General features: G+C 44.4%; 1 protein-coding gene across 3 annotated transcripts in view; it reads right to left on the reverse strand.

Annotated features, from left to right (window-relative positions):
* Window positions 1–13,552, reverse strand: part of cacna1sa (calcium channel, voltage-dependent, L type, alpha 1S subunit, a) — a 57,900-nt gene that overhangs the window by 11,796 nt on the left and 32,552 nt on the right. For 2 of the 3 annotated variants that reach the window (XM_037532549.1, XM_037532550.1), the window contains exons 19-33: window positions 10,316–10,445; window positions 9,749–9,808; window positions 8,899–9,005; window positions 8,284–8,371; window positions 7,931–8,038; window positions 7,509–7,561; window positions 6,163–6,309; window positions 4,779–4,980; window positions 3,936–4,094; window positions 3,418–3,528; window positions 3,143–3,226; window positions 2,606–2,665; window positions 1,151–1,198; window positions 426–452; window positions 53–178 (exon numbers count right to left, since the gene is read on the reverse strand). In XM_037532549.1, coding sequence (XP_037388446.1) covers window positions 53–178; window positions 426–452; window positions 1,151–1,198; window positions 2,606–2,665; window positions 3,143–3,226; window positions 3,418–3,528; window positions 3,936–4,094; window positions 4,779–4,980; window positions 6,163–6,309; window positions 7,509–7,561; window positions 7,931–8,038; window positions 8,284–8,371; window positions 8,899–9,005; window positions 9,749–9,808; window positions 10,316–10,445 — 1,510 coding nt within the window. The remainder of the gene's footprint in view (window positions 1–52; window positions 179–425; window positions 453–1,150; window positions 1,199–2,605; window positions 2,666–3,142; window positions 3,227–3,417; window positions 3,529–3,935; window positions 4,095–4,778; window positions 4,981–6,162; window positions 6,310–7,508; window positions 7,562–7,930; window positions 8,039–8,283; window positions 8,372–8,898; window positions 9,006–9,748; window positions 9,809–10,315; window positions 10,446–13,552) is intronic. The other variant, XM_037532551.1, reaches the window with a different exon arrangement.

A 13,552-nucleotide genomic window follows, 5' to 3' on the forward strand; every position in this document is an offset into this window, starting at 1 on the left:
AGATGCCTGGAAGGATCTGACGAAGATAAGTGGACGGATTTGATGAAGGTACCTGGAAAGATTTGATGAAGGTCCACAGCAGATTCCGAATTCCCTCAAAGCGATTCAGCAGCTTCACCAGACGCATCACACGGAACAGACGGAAGAGCGTAATGGATACACTCATATTTTCTGAGTCCTGTAAACAAACACAATACCAGTCAGCAAATCTCTTGTTAATTCTGTTTAACGATTAGATGATTATAGCAAAGCACAAATATGATTATTTGTACACAGATACATGTTTTACAATTACAAAGAATGACAAAAGTATTTTCTGAGAAAATCTGTGATTTGTGTTATTGTAAGCTTTCAGAGTAAACGCATACTACTACATACTATTACAGTTTACTATTTGACCAAGCATGGAAAAGGTCAGTACTCACAGCTATGGTCTGCATTGGGTTCACATCCTGAAAAGAGGAAACAGATAAACAGTTTTCAGTCATAAAAGTGCAATTATTTGTCTGAGACGTGCCAAACATGTTGTTTTAGCAAAAGTGGTTGAGATCACTACTGAGCATAAACTGATTTGTGAGTTCGGGCTTTCAACTTATGGTAGCAGTATGAGGGAAGACTGATTGAGGGAGGAGGGGGACTCTGACTCAGGCTCTAGTTCTGCATTACAGAAATGTCCTCTTCTTAAGATCTGAAAGGTAAAGATAAGATGCTTGACAAAGTTGTGGTACAGACGCAAATCTAATCTTAAATTAGAAATTATCTTACAGCATCTTGTAAACACAATCAAAAAACATTCAAAATGTAAGTTACAGCTGTAAGTAGTGAATACTGTGAGATCACCCCCTGCTGTTTATCAGAGCATCACCGCTCCCCAGTTTCAGTCTCCATTTCCCAAATGCTTTAGCCGAGCACGTTTGGAGCCAGAAGGCCTGATCTCACTGTTTTTTGGACAGTGGTAGGACTGATGTAAGACTGAGGAACAAGGAACTTTGGTGTAGATGGGAATTTTTTGGGCATCAGATTGGAAGGGGGGAGGGGTTCCAGGCATGGTCCTCCTCCCAAATTTCAGTCCAACATTTTAAATGTAAATTCATATCAACTTTGCAATTTAGTATAAGACTGAAAACACTGACAAGTGTGAGACAATTACCGCACAGCCAGTCAGACAGTACAGTCCACCCTGAGCAGCAAGAGCAGCCTACAGAAGAGAGAGAGACAGGGAGAGAGAGAGAGTGGGAGAGAGAGACAGGGAGAGAGGGAGAGAGAGAGAGAGGATGAGTTAGGTGTGAGTTTATAGGTGTGTAAGTGTGTGTTTTGCTGCTGGTTGATGTGAAAGACAGATCCCCGTCCACTTTATCAGAAACCCCTCCCTTGTAGCTCCACTGGTGTATAATTAAGACTAGGGGACCCCAAGAGGACAAACACAAACGTTTGGGTGTTTGTTCTATAGGCATGTTTGACTGCTGGAAAGTTCTAGAATGTTCTCTTCTCGTTTGTTGCGCTTGTCAGTTCTTTTCCTAAACATTCTAACATCGTGTCCTAACAGCAAGCGAGACGAGGGAGCCACGGTGACAAAACCAAAACTCCGGTGAAAACGTCAGTGGGTTGGGCTTCAGACCCCCACAAGCAGATGGATCTGACTTTTGCAAGTGAAGGGAACCCACGGTTTATGGTTGTATGTTAGTAAAGAACCCTCTGCAGAACCATCTTTTTAAAGACTACAGCTTAGCTAGGTCTCAGTCTTTGTTCTGTGGCCTGTGGTTCGTTTACATTTTGACTCAGCTGTTCCAGCGTAGACGTGTTTATGATCCGAACGCTCGCTTGCTGTTAGGACAGGGTACCCCATGTGACTGTACGAGGCAGTGTTTTCCAGTAAAGCGTACGGGAGTGATACACAGAGAGGAACAGGACAGGAGAGTCTCTGAAGGAGAAGGAATGAGTGAAATGGTGTGACATGGAATGAATGGTGAAGCTTTCTTCTCCATTACAGAAACCAGCCTGAGTTTTTAATCACTCTGCACAGAATCTCCTCAAGTGGTCTGAATCAGTCACTGCGCTGCTGTTGTAACAGAAACGAAAGCCAGGTGAGGCTGACAGGTGTGACGGGAGACAGGTGCTAGTGAGGGGCGTGGCCAGAGCATAGGTGGAGCCAGAGAATTTGTAGTTAGGGAGAACTGCCACTCAGTAAACTCATGACAGAACACTAGAGGGCGCTTCTGAGAGGGTCCAAAATAAACATGCATTGTAAATTTTTTGGTGCAAACATTTAATTCAGCACAGCATTTGAACTGGAAAGTGCCTGGTTTATATCCATGAACTTTTCACTCAGAAGCTCACCAACCAATCAGCACTCAGTAGTTTCCCAACATTATCCATTAAGGCCCATTAAATTCCATCCACTGAAGACTCTCTCTAGCGCCCTCAAGTGTTTTGATCTGATGTTTTTAAACTTGTTGAACAGAAAGAGGGTAGGCTCCCCCAAAACTGGAGCTGTGTGGAAGGAAGCAGAGGGCAGAGGGTGGAAATGATTGACAGCTGTGCGCCACAGAACAGTGGTGGGTGGGGCTTGGGGGCGGAGCCAGGAGAGCCAGGTACAGGTACTGACCGTCTCAGGTGTGCTAGAGTTGAAGAGGAGAGCTGGTGGGGGAGTTTGGCGAGAGCGCCTCTGGTGAATGGTGGAATAAAGACAGTCCAGACAGTCAGCACAGTGAAAACCTACAGCAGCTACATTTACCTTTATAAGTTACAGTTAAAGCCACAGTTCATCTCCTTAGTTCAGCGCTGGAGCTACGAGGCTAAGGTAGCTAACAGACAACGGAAGCCGATTAGCATGATGCTAACTGACTTCTCTGAGGGGTTTTTAATACTGCAGTTTCATTTTAAAGAGAAACTATGAAATCTCCCTTACTGTACTACAGTCCAGCTCCTCTATAACAATGATTATTGCACAGCTGTTCAAATGTAAATATATTCTGTATTGCACATGTAATATTATATTACATTATATAGTATAGTATATTATATTTGTGTCTTGGCTGATCAGAGGATCTGTGGATGAGCTAAACGGTAAATACGATTTTTTGCTGAACTATCGCTTTAATACAGATGGTCAGTGCCTGAGAGGCTCAGGGACAAAACTTACATCAATCTCACTGAGAATGACATCAACAATGCTGCCCACAACAATGACGAAATCAAACACATTCCAGGGGTCCCCAAAATAGCCCTGAGAGACAGAGAGAGAGAGAGAGAGAGAGACAAAGAGACAGAGAGACAGAGAGACATCAGTGGCGGCATTTTGGATAATGCAGTTCAATACATGGTCACTTTTGCATCATGGGTAATGTAGTCAGTGAGGTAAAAGCTCACCTGGGCTATGGCATCATGGGTAATGTAGTTAATGAGGTAACAGCTCACCTTGGCTTTAAAGGCGCCGAGTTTGAGGATCATCTCTACAGTGAAAAGCACTGTGAAGATCACGTTCAGCATGTCGGACAGGTGAGTGATGTGCTCTGACTGGTTACAGTGCTGCAAGAGAAGAAAAGAAAAGAAAAGAAAAGAAAAGAAAAGAAAAGAAAAGAAAACAGATAGGAGATAGGGGTGACGCAGAGGATACACAGATAGGAGATAGGGGATGACGCAGAGGATACACAGATAGGAGATAGGGGTGACGCAGAGGATACACAGATAGGAGATAGGGGATGACGCAGAGGATACACAGATAGGGGATAGGGGTGACGCAGAGGATACACACAGAAATGTTTGGATGTTTTACACAATATTTCAACATGAGCAAAATGCAGTGAAATGATATTGGCAACATGGTATCTGGAACCCGTTTTATTGTTTAAACCTTTTTTATATTTATATTTGATCGTTTATAAATCCTAAACGTTAGAATGGCCGTGTGTATGTGGAAAGTGTTGCGCTGCTACCTGCATGCCCAGGCACATTGTGTTCAGCATGATGAGGAGAAACATCAGGTACTCAAAGTAGCAGGAGGTGACGATGTACCACACCTTGTACTGGTAGGGGTTTTTGGGAATGTAGCAGCGGAGGGGGCGGGCCTTCAGAGCGTACTGCACACACTGACGCTGCAGAGACACAACACACACACACACACACACTCACAAAGAGCTTGAATTTAGTGCTAGGATTATCTACCAGCTACAGCAGGTGTGATGTACCTGAAAAGGTAAGTGGTATACCTAAGCAGGTAAGGGGTGTAGCTACATAGTTGAGTGTTGTAATTAAACAAGTGTATGTTATATCTGAGTGGTTGAGTAGTGTACCTGAACAGGTGAGTGGTGTACCTGGGTAGGTGAATGGTGCAGCTAAGTAGCTTAGTGGTGTACCTGAGCAGGAAAGTGGTGTACCTGGGATAGAAAATCATGAAGGTAAGTAGGTTAGTGGTGTACCTGAGCAGGAAAGTGGTGTACCTGGGATAGAAAATCATGAAGGTAAGTAGGTTAGTGGTGTACCTGAGCAGGAAAGTGGTGTACCTGGGATAGAAAATCATGAAGGTAAGTAGGTTAGTGTTATGCCTGAGAAGATTGGTGGTGTACCTGGGTAGGTTTGTGGTGTACCTAAGTAGATGAATGCTTATAAGTAAGAAAGTGGTGAACTTGAGCAGCTAAGTGGCACGTCTGAGCAGGTGGTCATGTTACTGGGCAGGTGAAAGGTGTACTTAAGCACTAGTACTTGAGGTGAATGATGTACTTGGTGATGGTGGACTTGAGTAGAGTGAGTGGTGAGATGTAAGCGAACAGCTGATTTACCTGATTCTTGTCCAGTTCACAGTTTTTGTATTCCTGCTCTCCCTGCTCCTGGAAGGTGACGATGACGAAGCCGACGAAGATGTTCATCATGAAGAAGGCGATGAGGATGAGGTAGACGATGAAGAAGATGGAGATCTCTGTGCGGTTGTTGTACACAGGGCCCCTGTTCTCCATGTTGGAGTCTATGGCCGTGTACAGCAGCCTACAGATGCAGACTATGGGCTTAGTGCAACGTCACTTTCATACCCAAAAAATCAGAACAGAGATTTAACAGACAGTTTACTGAGTTTAATGGAAGAGCTCGAGGGTTTATGGGTGATGGTGAATTGGTAATTATGAATAGGTGATAAATGGGTGATGATGAATGAGTGATGATGAATGGATGATGGTGAACGGGGATGATGTGTGGGTGATGTTGAATAAGTGATGATGAATGGGTGATGGTGAATGAGTGATGATAAATGGCAGGTGCTGAGTAGGTGATGGTGAATAAGGGAGGATGAAAGGGTGATGGTGAATAAGTGATGAATAGGGGATGATGAGTGGGTGATGGTGAATAAGGGACGATGAAAGGGTGATTTTGAATAAGTAATGATGAAAGGGTGATTGTGAATGAGTGCTGATTAATAGGGGATGATGAATGGGTGATGGTGAATGGGGAATGATGAGTAGGTGATGGTGAATAAGGGACGATGAAAGGGTGATGGTGAAAAAGTGATGATAAAAGGGTGATGGTGAATGAGTGATGAATAGGGGATGAGTGGGTGATGGTGAATAAGTGATGATGAAAGGGTGATGGTAAACGAGTGATGATGAATAGGGGATGATGAGTGGGTGATGGTGAATGAGTGATGATGAGTAGGTGATGGTGAATAAGTGATGATGAAAGGGTGATGGTGAATGAGGGATGAATAGGGGATGATGAGTGGGTGATGGTGAATGAGTGATGATGAATTGGGATGATGAGTAGGTGATGGTGAATAAGTGATGAAAGGGTGATGCTGAATAAGGGATGATGAAAGGGTGATGGTGAATGAGTGATGGATGATCAATGGGGATATTGAGTGGGTGATGGTGAATAGGTGATGATGAAAGTGTGATGGTGAATGAGTGATGAATGGGGATGAGTGGGTGATGGTGACTGGGTGATGGTGAATGAGTGATGAATGGATGATGGTAAACGGGGATAAGTGGGTGATGTTGAATGAGTGATGGTGACTGGGTGATGATGAATGGGTGATAGTGAATGGGTGATGGTGACTGGGTGATGATGAATGGGTGATGGTGAATGAGTGATGATGAGTGGGGGATGGTGAGTGGGTGATGCTGAATGGGGGATGATGAGTGGGTGATGGTGAATGAGTGATGGTGAATGGGTGATTACTTGGGCCAGCCCTCGAAGGTGGACACAGTGAAAAGTGCCAGCATGCCATTCAGAATGTTGTCGAAGTTGAAGTCGCTGTTGATCCACTGTCGCTGCCGCATCTCCATCTCATGCAGTGCTTTCTCCTGATAGTGGATGTAGGTTCCCCTGAGAACCACGCAGAGCCGTTTAACATTACGGAGGTCAAATTCTCAGAGAAATATACTTACAATCATACAATCGGCCACACCCATTCGTATGCTCCAGCGCTCTGTTCTGCCCCTGACTCTGCCTTCTTAGCCTCTTCCACCTGTTCTTCCTAACGGACTCATTTACACCTCTACACAAACTCAGCGCTTCACTCTGCTTAGTGACAGGCTGTTCAGTTTTTCTTCCATCTTATGTTCAGATATGCTAATGAATGCTGAATTTTCAATCTACTCTGTAACAATAGTTGCAACGTTTCTCACTTTTCTCATCACTGCAGAGTTTTCTGAGCCTTGTTCTACTCACACTTATGAATGTGTATTTACTGAGCTTTGCCTGCTGATGCACGTTACATTATTCCCAATCTAGATTAAACATGAACATGTGACGCTTGTAAAAGTCATTCCAAGTGTTTTATTTGAATATATGTCTGAAAACATGCCTCCAGACTGTTCTCTGTCCTGGCACCAAGGTGGTGGAATGAACTTCCCCTAAGTGTTCGAACAGCAGAATCACTTGCTGTCTTTAAACGACGCCTGAAGACCCGTCTCTTTACACTACACTTATCTAATCACTAACACTGTCTATTAAAGACCTTCACCTCTTTTTGTTCACTGTATTTTATTACAAACTTTTTTTCAGCAGGTTTAGTGTTGTGTAGACTCCGTGTTGAGTTGTAGGTATTTTTCTACTTGTTGTATTTGTTTTAGGTCTCAATGCATAAATAACTTCAGGTAGCAATTTAGAGCAAAGCTCTTTAAAATTATGTCGACCTTTATTAACATGAGATATTCTGAAGTAATGACAAGCACTTTTGTAAGTCGCTCTGGATAAGAGCGTCTGCTAAATGCCATAAATGTAAATGTAAATGTGTGTGTGTGTGTGTGTGTGTATATATATATATATATATATAGCTCTATATATCTGAGCCTGTGTGTATCAGTGTTACAGCGACTCTCAGTACGGAGTCCTGCACAGAGCTGCCGCCACTGTTTAACACTCCTAACAACTAACCGGAACACTGCTTAGACTATGGCTCGTTCACAGCAGGTGATGTATCTAGAACTTCCAGAAGGACTAGAGTGTAAATCAAATAGTGATTGGTTGACTTGTTTCCTAATTATGCTGCCTGAAATATTGAAGTGAAGGAAAACTCCTACCTGCACTCTTCCTCAGTCATCTTCAGTGGGTCTGTGCATCTGTAAAATTTCCCCTGCAAAACAGAACAACACACAGAAAAAGCTGATTAAGAAGCGGCTAAAGGGACCTGCTCAAATAACTCCTCACTCATTCTGCTGACTTCCTGCTCCTAGTCAGCTGGAACTGCTCACTTCACCCTGTACATGTGTGTTGGGACGACTTTTTAAGGTGGAAGAAATGACTCATATAGTAAAGGTGTCTGAAACGATGTTCTGGGTATTTTCATGTAGAACTGATATACTGAACACTGAGGTGGTGGGTTATGGTGAATAAGATCTACTGTGATGTTCACCATAATGCACCTCCTCCAGTGCTCTCCGGCTTAAGCAAACAATACTCTTTCTGTAAACTCTCCTCTGCTTTGATCTTTAGAGCTTCTTACCTTGAAGAGCTGGACTCCGATGCAGGCAAACATGAAGTCCAGCAGCATGGTCACCAGCACGATGTTCCCGATGGTTTTAATGGCCACAAACACGCACTGGACCACGTGCTGAGGTGCAAGAGACAGAACACATCATCAGCCTGTGCTTCCATGGACGGCTTTGCCAAAAATAAGTGCTGATAATTTAGTCATGCAATTAGCATGATGCTAAGTGGTGGGCTATTTTTTGGATGGGGTAAGTTTGGGATGAGGTCTGAAAACTGGGGAGTGTTTGAGATTTGACTGAACTATCGCTTTAATGAATTTAGTATGTGACCAGAGTGATCCAACTGTAAATCAGCGCTGTAACTGACCTTCAGACCTTTGGCTCTGTTTATGGCTCGTAAAGGCCTCAGAACCCTCAGCACTCGGAGAATCTTCACCACAGAGATAGCGCTGGACCTGCAGCGAACCGGAGGAGAAGGTGATTTTTTTAAAGGTGCTATCAATCACTCAACCTGTATTTCGACTCAGAAATACACTGAGTGACCCTCATTTACAACCTAGCCAAGTTAAACAGGGACTGAAAAAGATCAAAACAAATGAAAACTATTACAGAAATAAAAATAATAAAATATACAAAATTAATACAAATCTTAGAAATTAAATTGTTTACTAAAATGAAACAGCAAAGAATTAACAAGAAATAAAACAGTTGCAATAAAATAGTGAGACAAAACAAATAAAAATAATAAAATGAAATTAAAAGGAGAAAGGAAAAGCTAAACTGAACTACCGCAGTTACAGGCTGTCTGAAGATGGTTAGAGACTAAAAATGTAGACTTTAGAGTTTCTAAAAGACACAATATACATATGTAAAACTTATCATTATTATTATTACTATGTCACTAGCTCTAGCCAACAATCACCACCCCACACACTATAGCAATTCAAAAGAGCAGTGGGCTAAAAGTGAACGGGTCACTCACTCCATTCCCATCGACAGCAGAGAGACTCCGACCACTATCAGGTCCAGGATGTTGAAGGAGTTTCGGCAGAAGGAGCCTTTGTGTAAGAAAGCTCCATATGTGGTCATCTGGAACGAAAACAGAGTCAAGCAAACTGAAAACGCACAGAGAAGCTCAGAGAAAAGCTGTTACAGCGGTCACACGTGGAAAGTGCTGCAGTTTACGTTACACGTGTTGCACGTGTTACAGCTGTTAAAGGTTGTGTCACAGTTGCTGAAGGTGCTATAGGTTACAACTGTCACGTTTTATAGATGATACAGCTGTTACAGATGTTACATATTACAAATATCACAACTGTTACACCTGCTACAGTTCTTACAGGTGTTGTAGGTTAAATGTGTATAGCTGTGACATGTTATAGGTGTTACAGGTGTTGTAAGTATTACAGGTGTTGTATGTGTTACAGGTGTTATAGGTTACATGTGTACAGTTGTGACTGGTGTTACGGGTGTTGTAAGTGTTATAGGTGTCACGGGTGTACAGTTGTGACTAGTGTTATGGGTGTTGTATGTGTTACAGGTGTTATAGGTTACATGTGTACAGTTGTGACTGGTGTTACGGGTGTTGTAAGTGTTATAGGTGTTGTACGTGTTACAGGTGTTGTACATGTTGTAGGTGTTACAGCTGCTATAGGTTACATGTGCACAGTTGTGACAAGTGCTATATGTGTTGTACATGTTAGAGGTCTTGTACGTGTTACAGGTGTTGTAGGTGATATAGCTGCTATAGGTTACATGTGTACAGTTGTGACGAGTGTTCTAGGTGTTACAGGTGATACACGTTACTTGTATTACATTTGTTACAGTATTACCTTCAGCACAATTTCAGCTGTGAAGACAGATGTGAAGACGATATCTGCGTAAGCCAGAACCTACAGATAAAAACACATCACCAAACCGAGAGGTCATTATTATAATGCTCTTTAATCTCCTGCCCTTATATCCCAGAGTTGGTCATGACATATTTGGAGTCTGAGGACACTGATTTTCCATGTTTTTTGAGAAAAGGGAGTCTTACAGTGTCAGAAACCACATAATCAAGACCATCAGAGACACTGAACACCTCCACATGCTTTAATGATTTAGGCATGCAGTTAGCACCATGCTAATTGCTGAGGTCAAAGCTCCCATTACTTGTCAGCTACATTAGCCTTGTAGCTTCAGTGCTAAGACTAAAGAAGCACCAACAATATCTTGGGTGACTGACTATGTCTGGATTAGAGAGGAAAGTTGGGGAACTCTCATTTTATATTTATCAAGCTGTTAAAAAGTCATCTCAGGTTTGTCTTTATAAAATACTGCGGAGGACAGACATCATTAGGTTCTTTCATCTTTCTCAGCTATTTCTCACTGAGCTCTCTGAGCTGGTCCAGGTGTACCTGGTTTCTGAAGCTCATGGGGTCTATCGGGTCCTCAGCAGCCAGAGAGATGCTACTCAGCAGGATGAAGAGGAGGATGATGTTGGTGAAGGTGGTGGCGTTGATGATCCGGTGGCACAGCTTACGGAACCTGGAGAGAAAGTATGATAAGAAAAGACAGAATTCCTCACAAAAAAGAGCACTGAGAGCAGATCAGCTGCAAAAACATGTCTAATAGAAATTTTAAGCAATAGTGTGTATCATATGAACATTATAGAGCTTTTTAAATGAAACAGTAGAAGCCGTATCGCCCCCTACGCTTCCTGTAGTGTATTACAGTCTGTCAGAGTGACTGTGTGGATCATATGAACATTATAGAGCTTTTTAAATGAAACAGTAGAAGCCGTATCGCCCCCTACGCTTCCTGTAGTGTATTACAGTCTGTCAGAGCGACTGTGTGGATCATATGAACATTATAGAGCTTTTTAAATGAAACAGTAGAAGCCGTATCGCCCCCTACGCTTCCTGTAGTGTATTACAGTCTGTCAGAGCGACTGTGTGGATCATATGAACATTATAGAGCTTTTTAAATGAAACAGTAGAAGCCGTATCGCCCCCTACGCTTCCTGTAGAGTATTACAGTCTGTCAGAGTGACTGCGTGGATCATATGAACATTATAGAGCTTTTTAAATGAAACAGTAGAAGCCGTATCGCCCCCTACGCTTCCTGTAGTGTATTACAGTCTGTCAGAGCGACTGTGTGGATCATATGAACATTATATAGCTTTTTAAATGAAACAGTAGAAGCCGTATCGCCCCCTACGCTTCCTGTAGTGTATTACAGTCTGTCAGAGCGACTGTGTTTAAGTAAGATGGATTTAGATAGAATTAGATTTAACTTAAACTCCAAATCCCCCTCAAATTTAAATAAAAAAAACTCCATAAAAAAGGACACAGACAATCATGTACGCTGCCCAGGAGAGGGTCACCGGGACCTACCCCTGGAGCCAGGCCTGGGGGTAGTGTCCCCCAGTGAGCACCTGGTGGCTGGGCAGCCCACGTAACCCGGCCGGGCTTAGCCCGAGGAGGCAACGTGGGGGGACCATGTGGGCCCACCACCCACAAGGTCCAGCATGGGGGAGCGGTACAGTACTGCATAGATTGCAGAGATTGAGAGTGGTGAATTGTTATTGGACTTTTGTGCCAGGCATGGATTGTCCATAACAAACACCAAGTTCGAACACAAGGATGTTCATAAGTGTACATGGTACCAGAGCTCCTTGGGACTTTGTCGTTTACATCTGACTTGGGACCATATGTTCTGAACACTTGGGTGAAGCTGTCAACTGATCACCATCTGGTAGTGAGTTGGATCAGATGGCAGGGAAGACTGATGATCAGACCTGGTAGGCCCAAGCGAATAGTGACAGTGTGCTGGAAATGACTGTCGGAGGCCCCTGTTCGCAATGATTTCAACTCCCACCTCCAGGAGAGCTTTTCTCATGTCCTGGAGGAGGTAGGGGACATGGAGTCTGAATGGACCATGTTCAAAACTTCCATTGTGGAAGCTGCCAGGCATAGCTGTGGACAAAAGCTTGTAGGTGCCTGTCGGGGCAGTAACCCAAGAACCCACTGGTGGACACGGGTGGTGAGGGAGGCTGTCAAGCTGAAGAAAGAGGCCTTTAGGGACTAGATGGCCTGAAGGACTCCCGACTCAGCAGATAGGTACTGACAGGCAAAAAAGGTGGCAGCTGCAATGGTGGCAGAAGCAAAATCCAGGGCATGGGAGGAGTTTGGTGAAGCCATGGAAACTCAGGAGCAGTTGGGGTGGCAGTGCCCAAGCTGCATTTGGCAAGGGTGGAGAAACTCTGACTTCAAATAAGGATATTGTTGGTTGATGGAAGGAGCACTTTGCGGTACTCCTTAATCCGGGAGACATGCCTCCCTCACGGGAGTCAGGGCAAGAGCCTTCAGGCTGTTGTGGCTAACACTTCTCTGCAATATTGCATGGACATCAGGAACAGTACCCTTGGACTGGCAGACCTGGGTGGTGGTCCCCATTTTTAAAAAAGGGGACCAGAGGGTGTGTGCCAACTATCGGGGTATCACACTACTCAGCCTCCCTGGGAAAGTCTATGCCAAGGTGCTGGAAAGGAGACTCCGACCGACAGTTGAACCTCAGATTGAGGAGGAACAATGCGGCATAATAACAATTCCATCCCGGCCGTGGAACAATGGACCAGCTCTTCACCCTCTTACAGATTGTTGAGGGGGCATGGGAGTTTGCCAACCCATTCTACATGTGTTTTGTGGATTTGGAGAAGGCTTATGACTGTGTTCCCTAAGATATCTTGTGGGACATCCTCCGGGAGTATGGGGTGCCGGGGCTGCTACTCCGTGCCATTCAAACTCTGTACTCCCGGAGTGAGAGCTGTGTTCGTATACTCTGCATTAAGTCAGACTCTTTCAGTGTTAGCGTTGACTCTGCCAGGGTTGTGCCCTGTCTCCACTCCTGTTCATGATAGTCATGCACAGAGTGCCAAGGTGTAGCTGGGGTAAGCAGGGCATTATGTGTGGAGGCCGGAGGGTGGCGTCTCTGCTCTTTGCAGGTGATGTTGTTCTTTTGGCTGGATCACATGGATGCCTCCAGCACTCACTGGAGCGGTTTGCAGCTGAGTGTGAAGCATTTGGTATGTGGATAGGCACCTCCAAGTCTAAGTCCATGGTCTTAGCCTGGAAAAGGATGGCATGCCTACTCCAGGTAAGGGGAAAGGACTTGCCCCAGATGGAGGAGTTTAAGTATCTTGTGGCCTTGTTCATGAGTGATGGGAAGAGGGATCGTGAGATCGGCCGCAGACTGGAAGAGGCAGCAGCAGTAATGTGGTCACTGTACCGGACCGTAGTGGTGAAGAGGGAGCTCAGCCATTAGGCGAAGCTCTCTGTTTACCAGTTGGTCTACATCCTGACCCTCACCTGTGGTCATGAGCTGTGGGTAATGACCGAAAGAATGAGATCACGAATACAAGTGGCAGAAATAAGCTTTCTTCACAGGGTAGCGGGCTACACTCTATTCGATAGGGTGAGGAGCTCGGACATCCAGGAGAAGCTCACAGTAGAGCCGCTACTTCTCAGCACTGAGAGGAGCCAGCTGAGGTGGTTCAGGCATCTGATCTGGATGTCCCCTGGATGCCTCCTGGTGGAGGTGTACCAGGCATGGCCTACTGGGACAAGACCCCGGGGTTGTCCTAGGACCCGCTG

The sequence above is a fragment of the Pygocentrus nattereri genome, chromosome 21 (assembly GCF_015220715.1).
Source record: "Pygocentrus nattereri isolate fPygNat1 chromosome 21, fPygNat1.pri, whole genome shotgun sequence".
NCBI classification, from domain to species: Eukaryota; Metazoa; Chordata; class Actinopteri; order Characiformes; family Serrasalmidae; genus Pygocentrus; species Pygocentrus nattereri.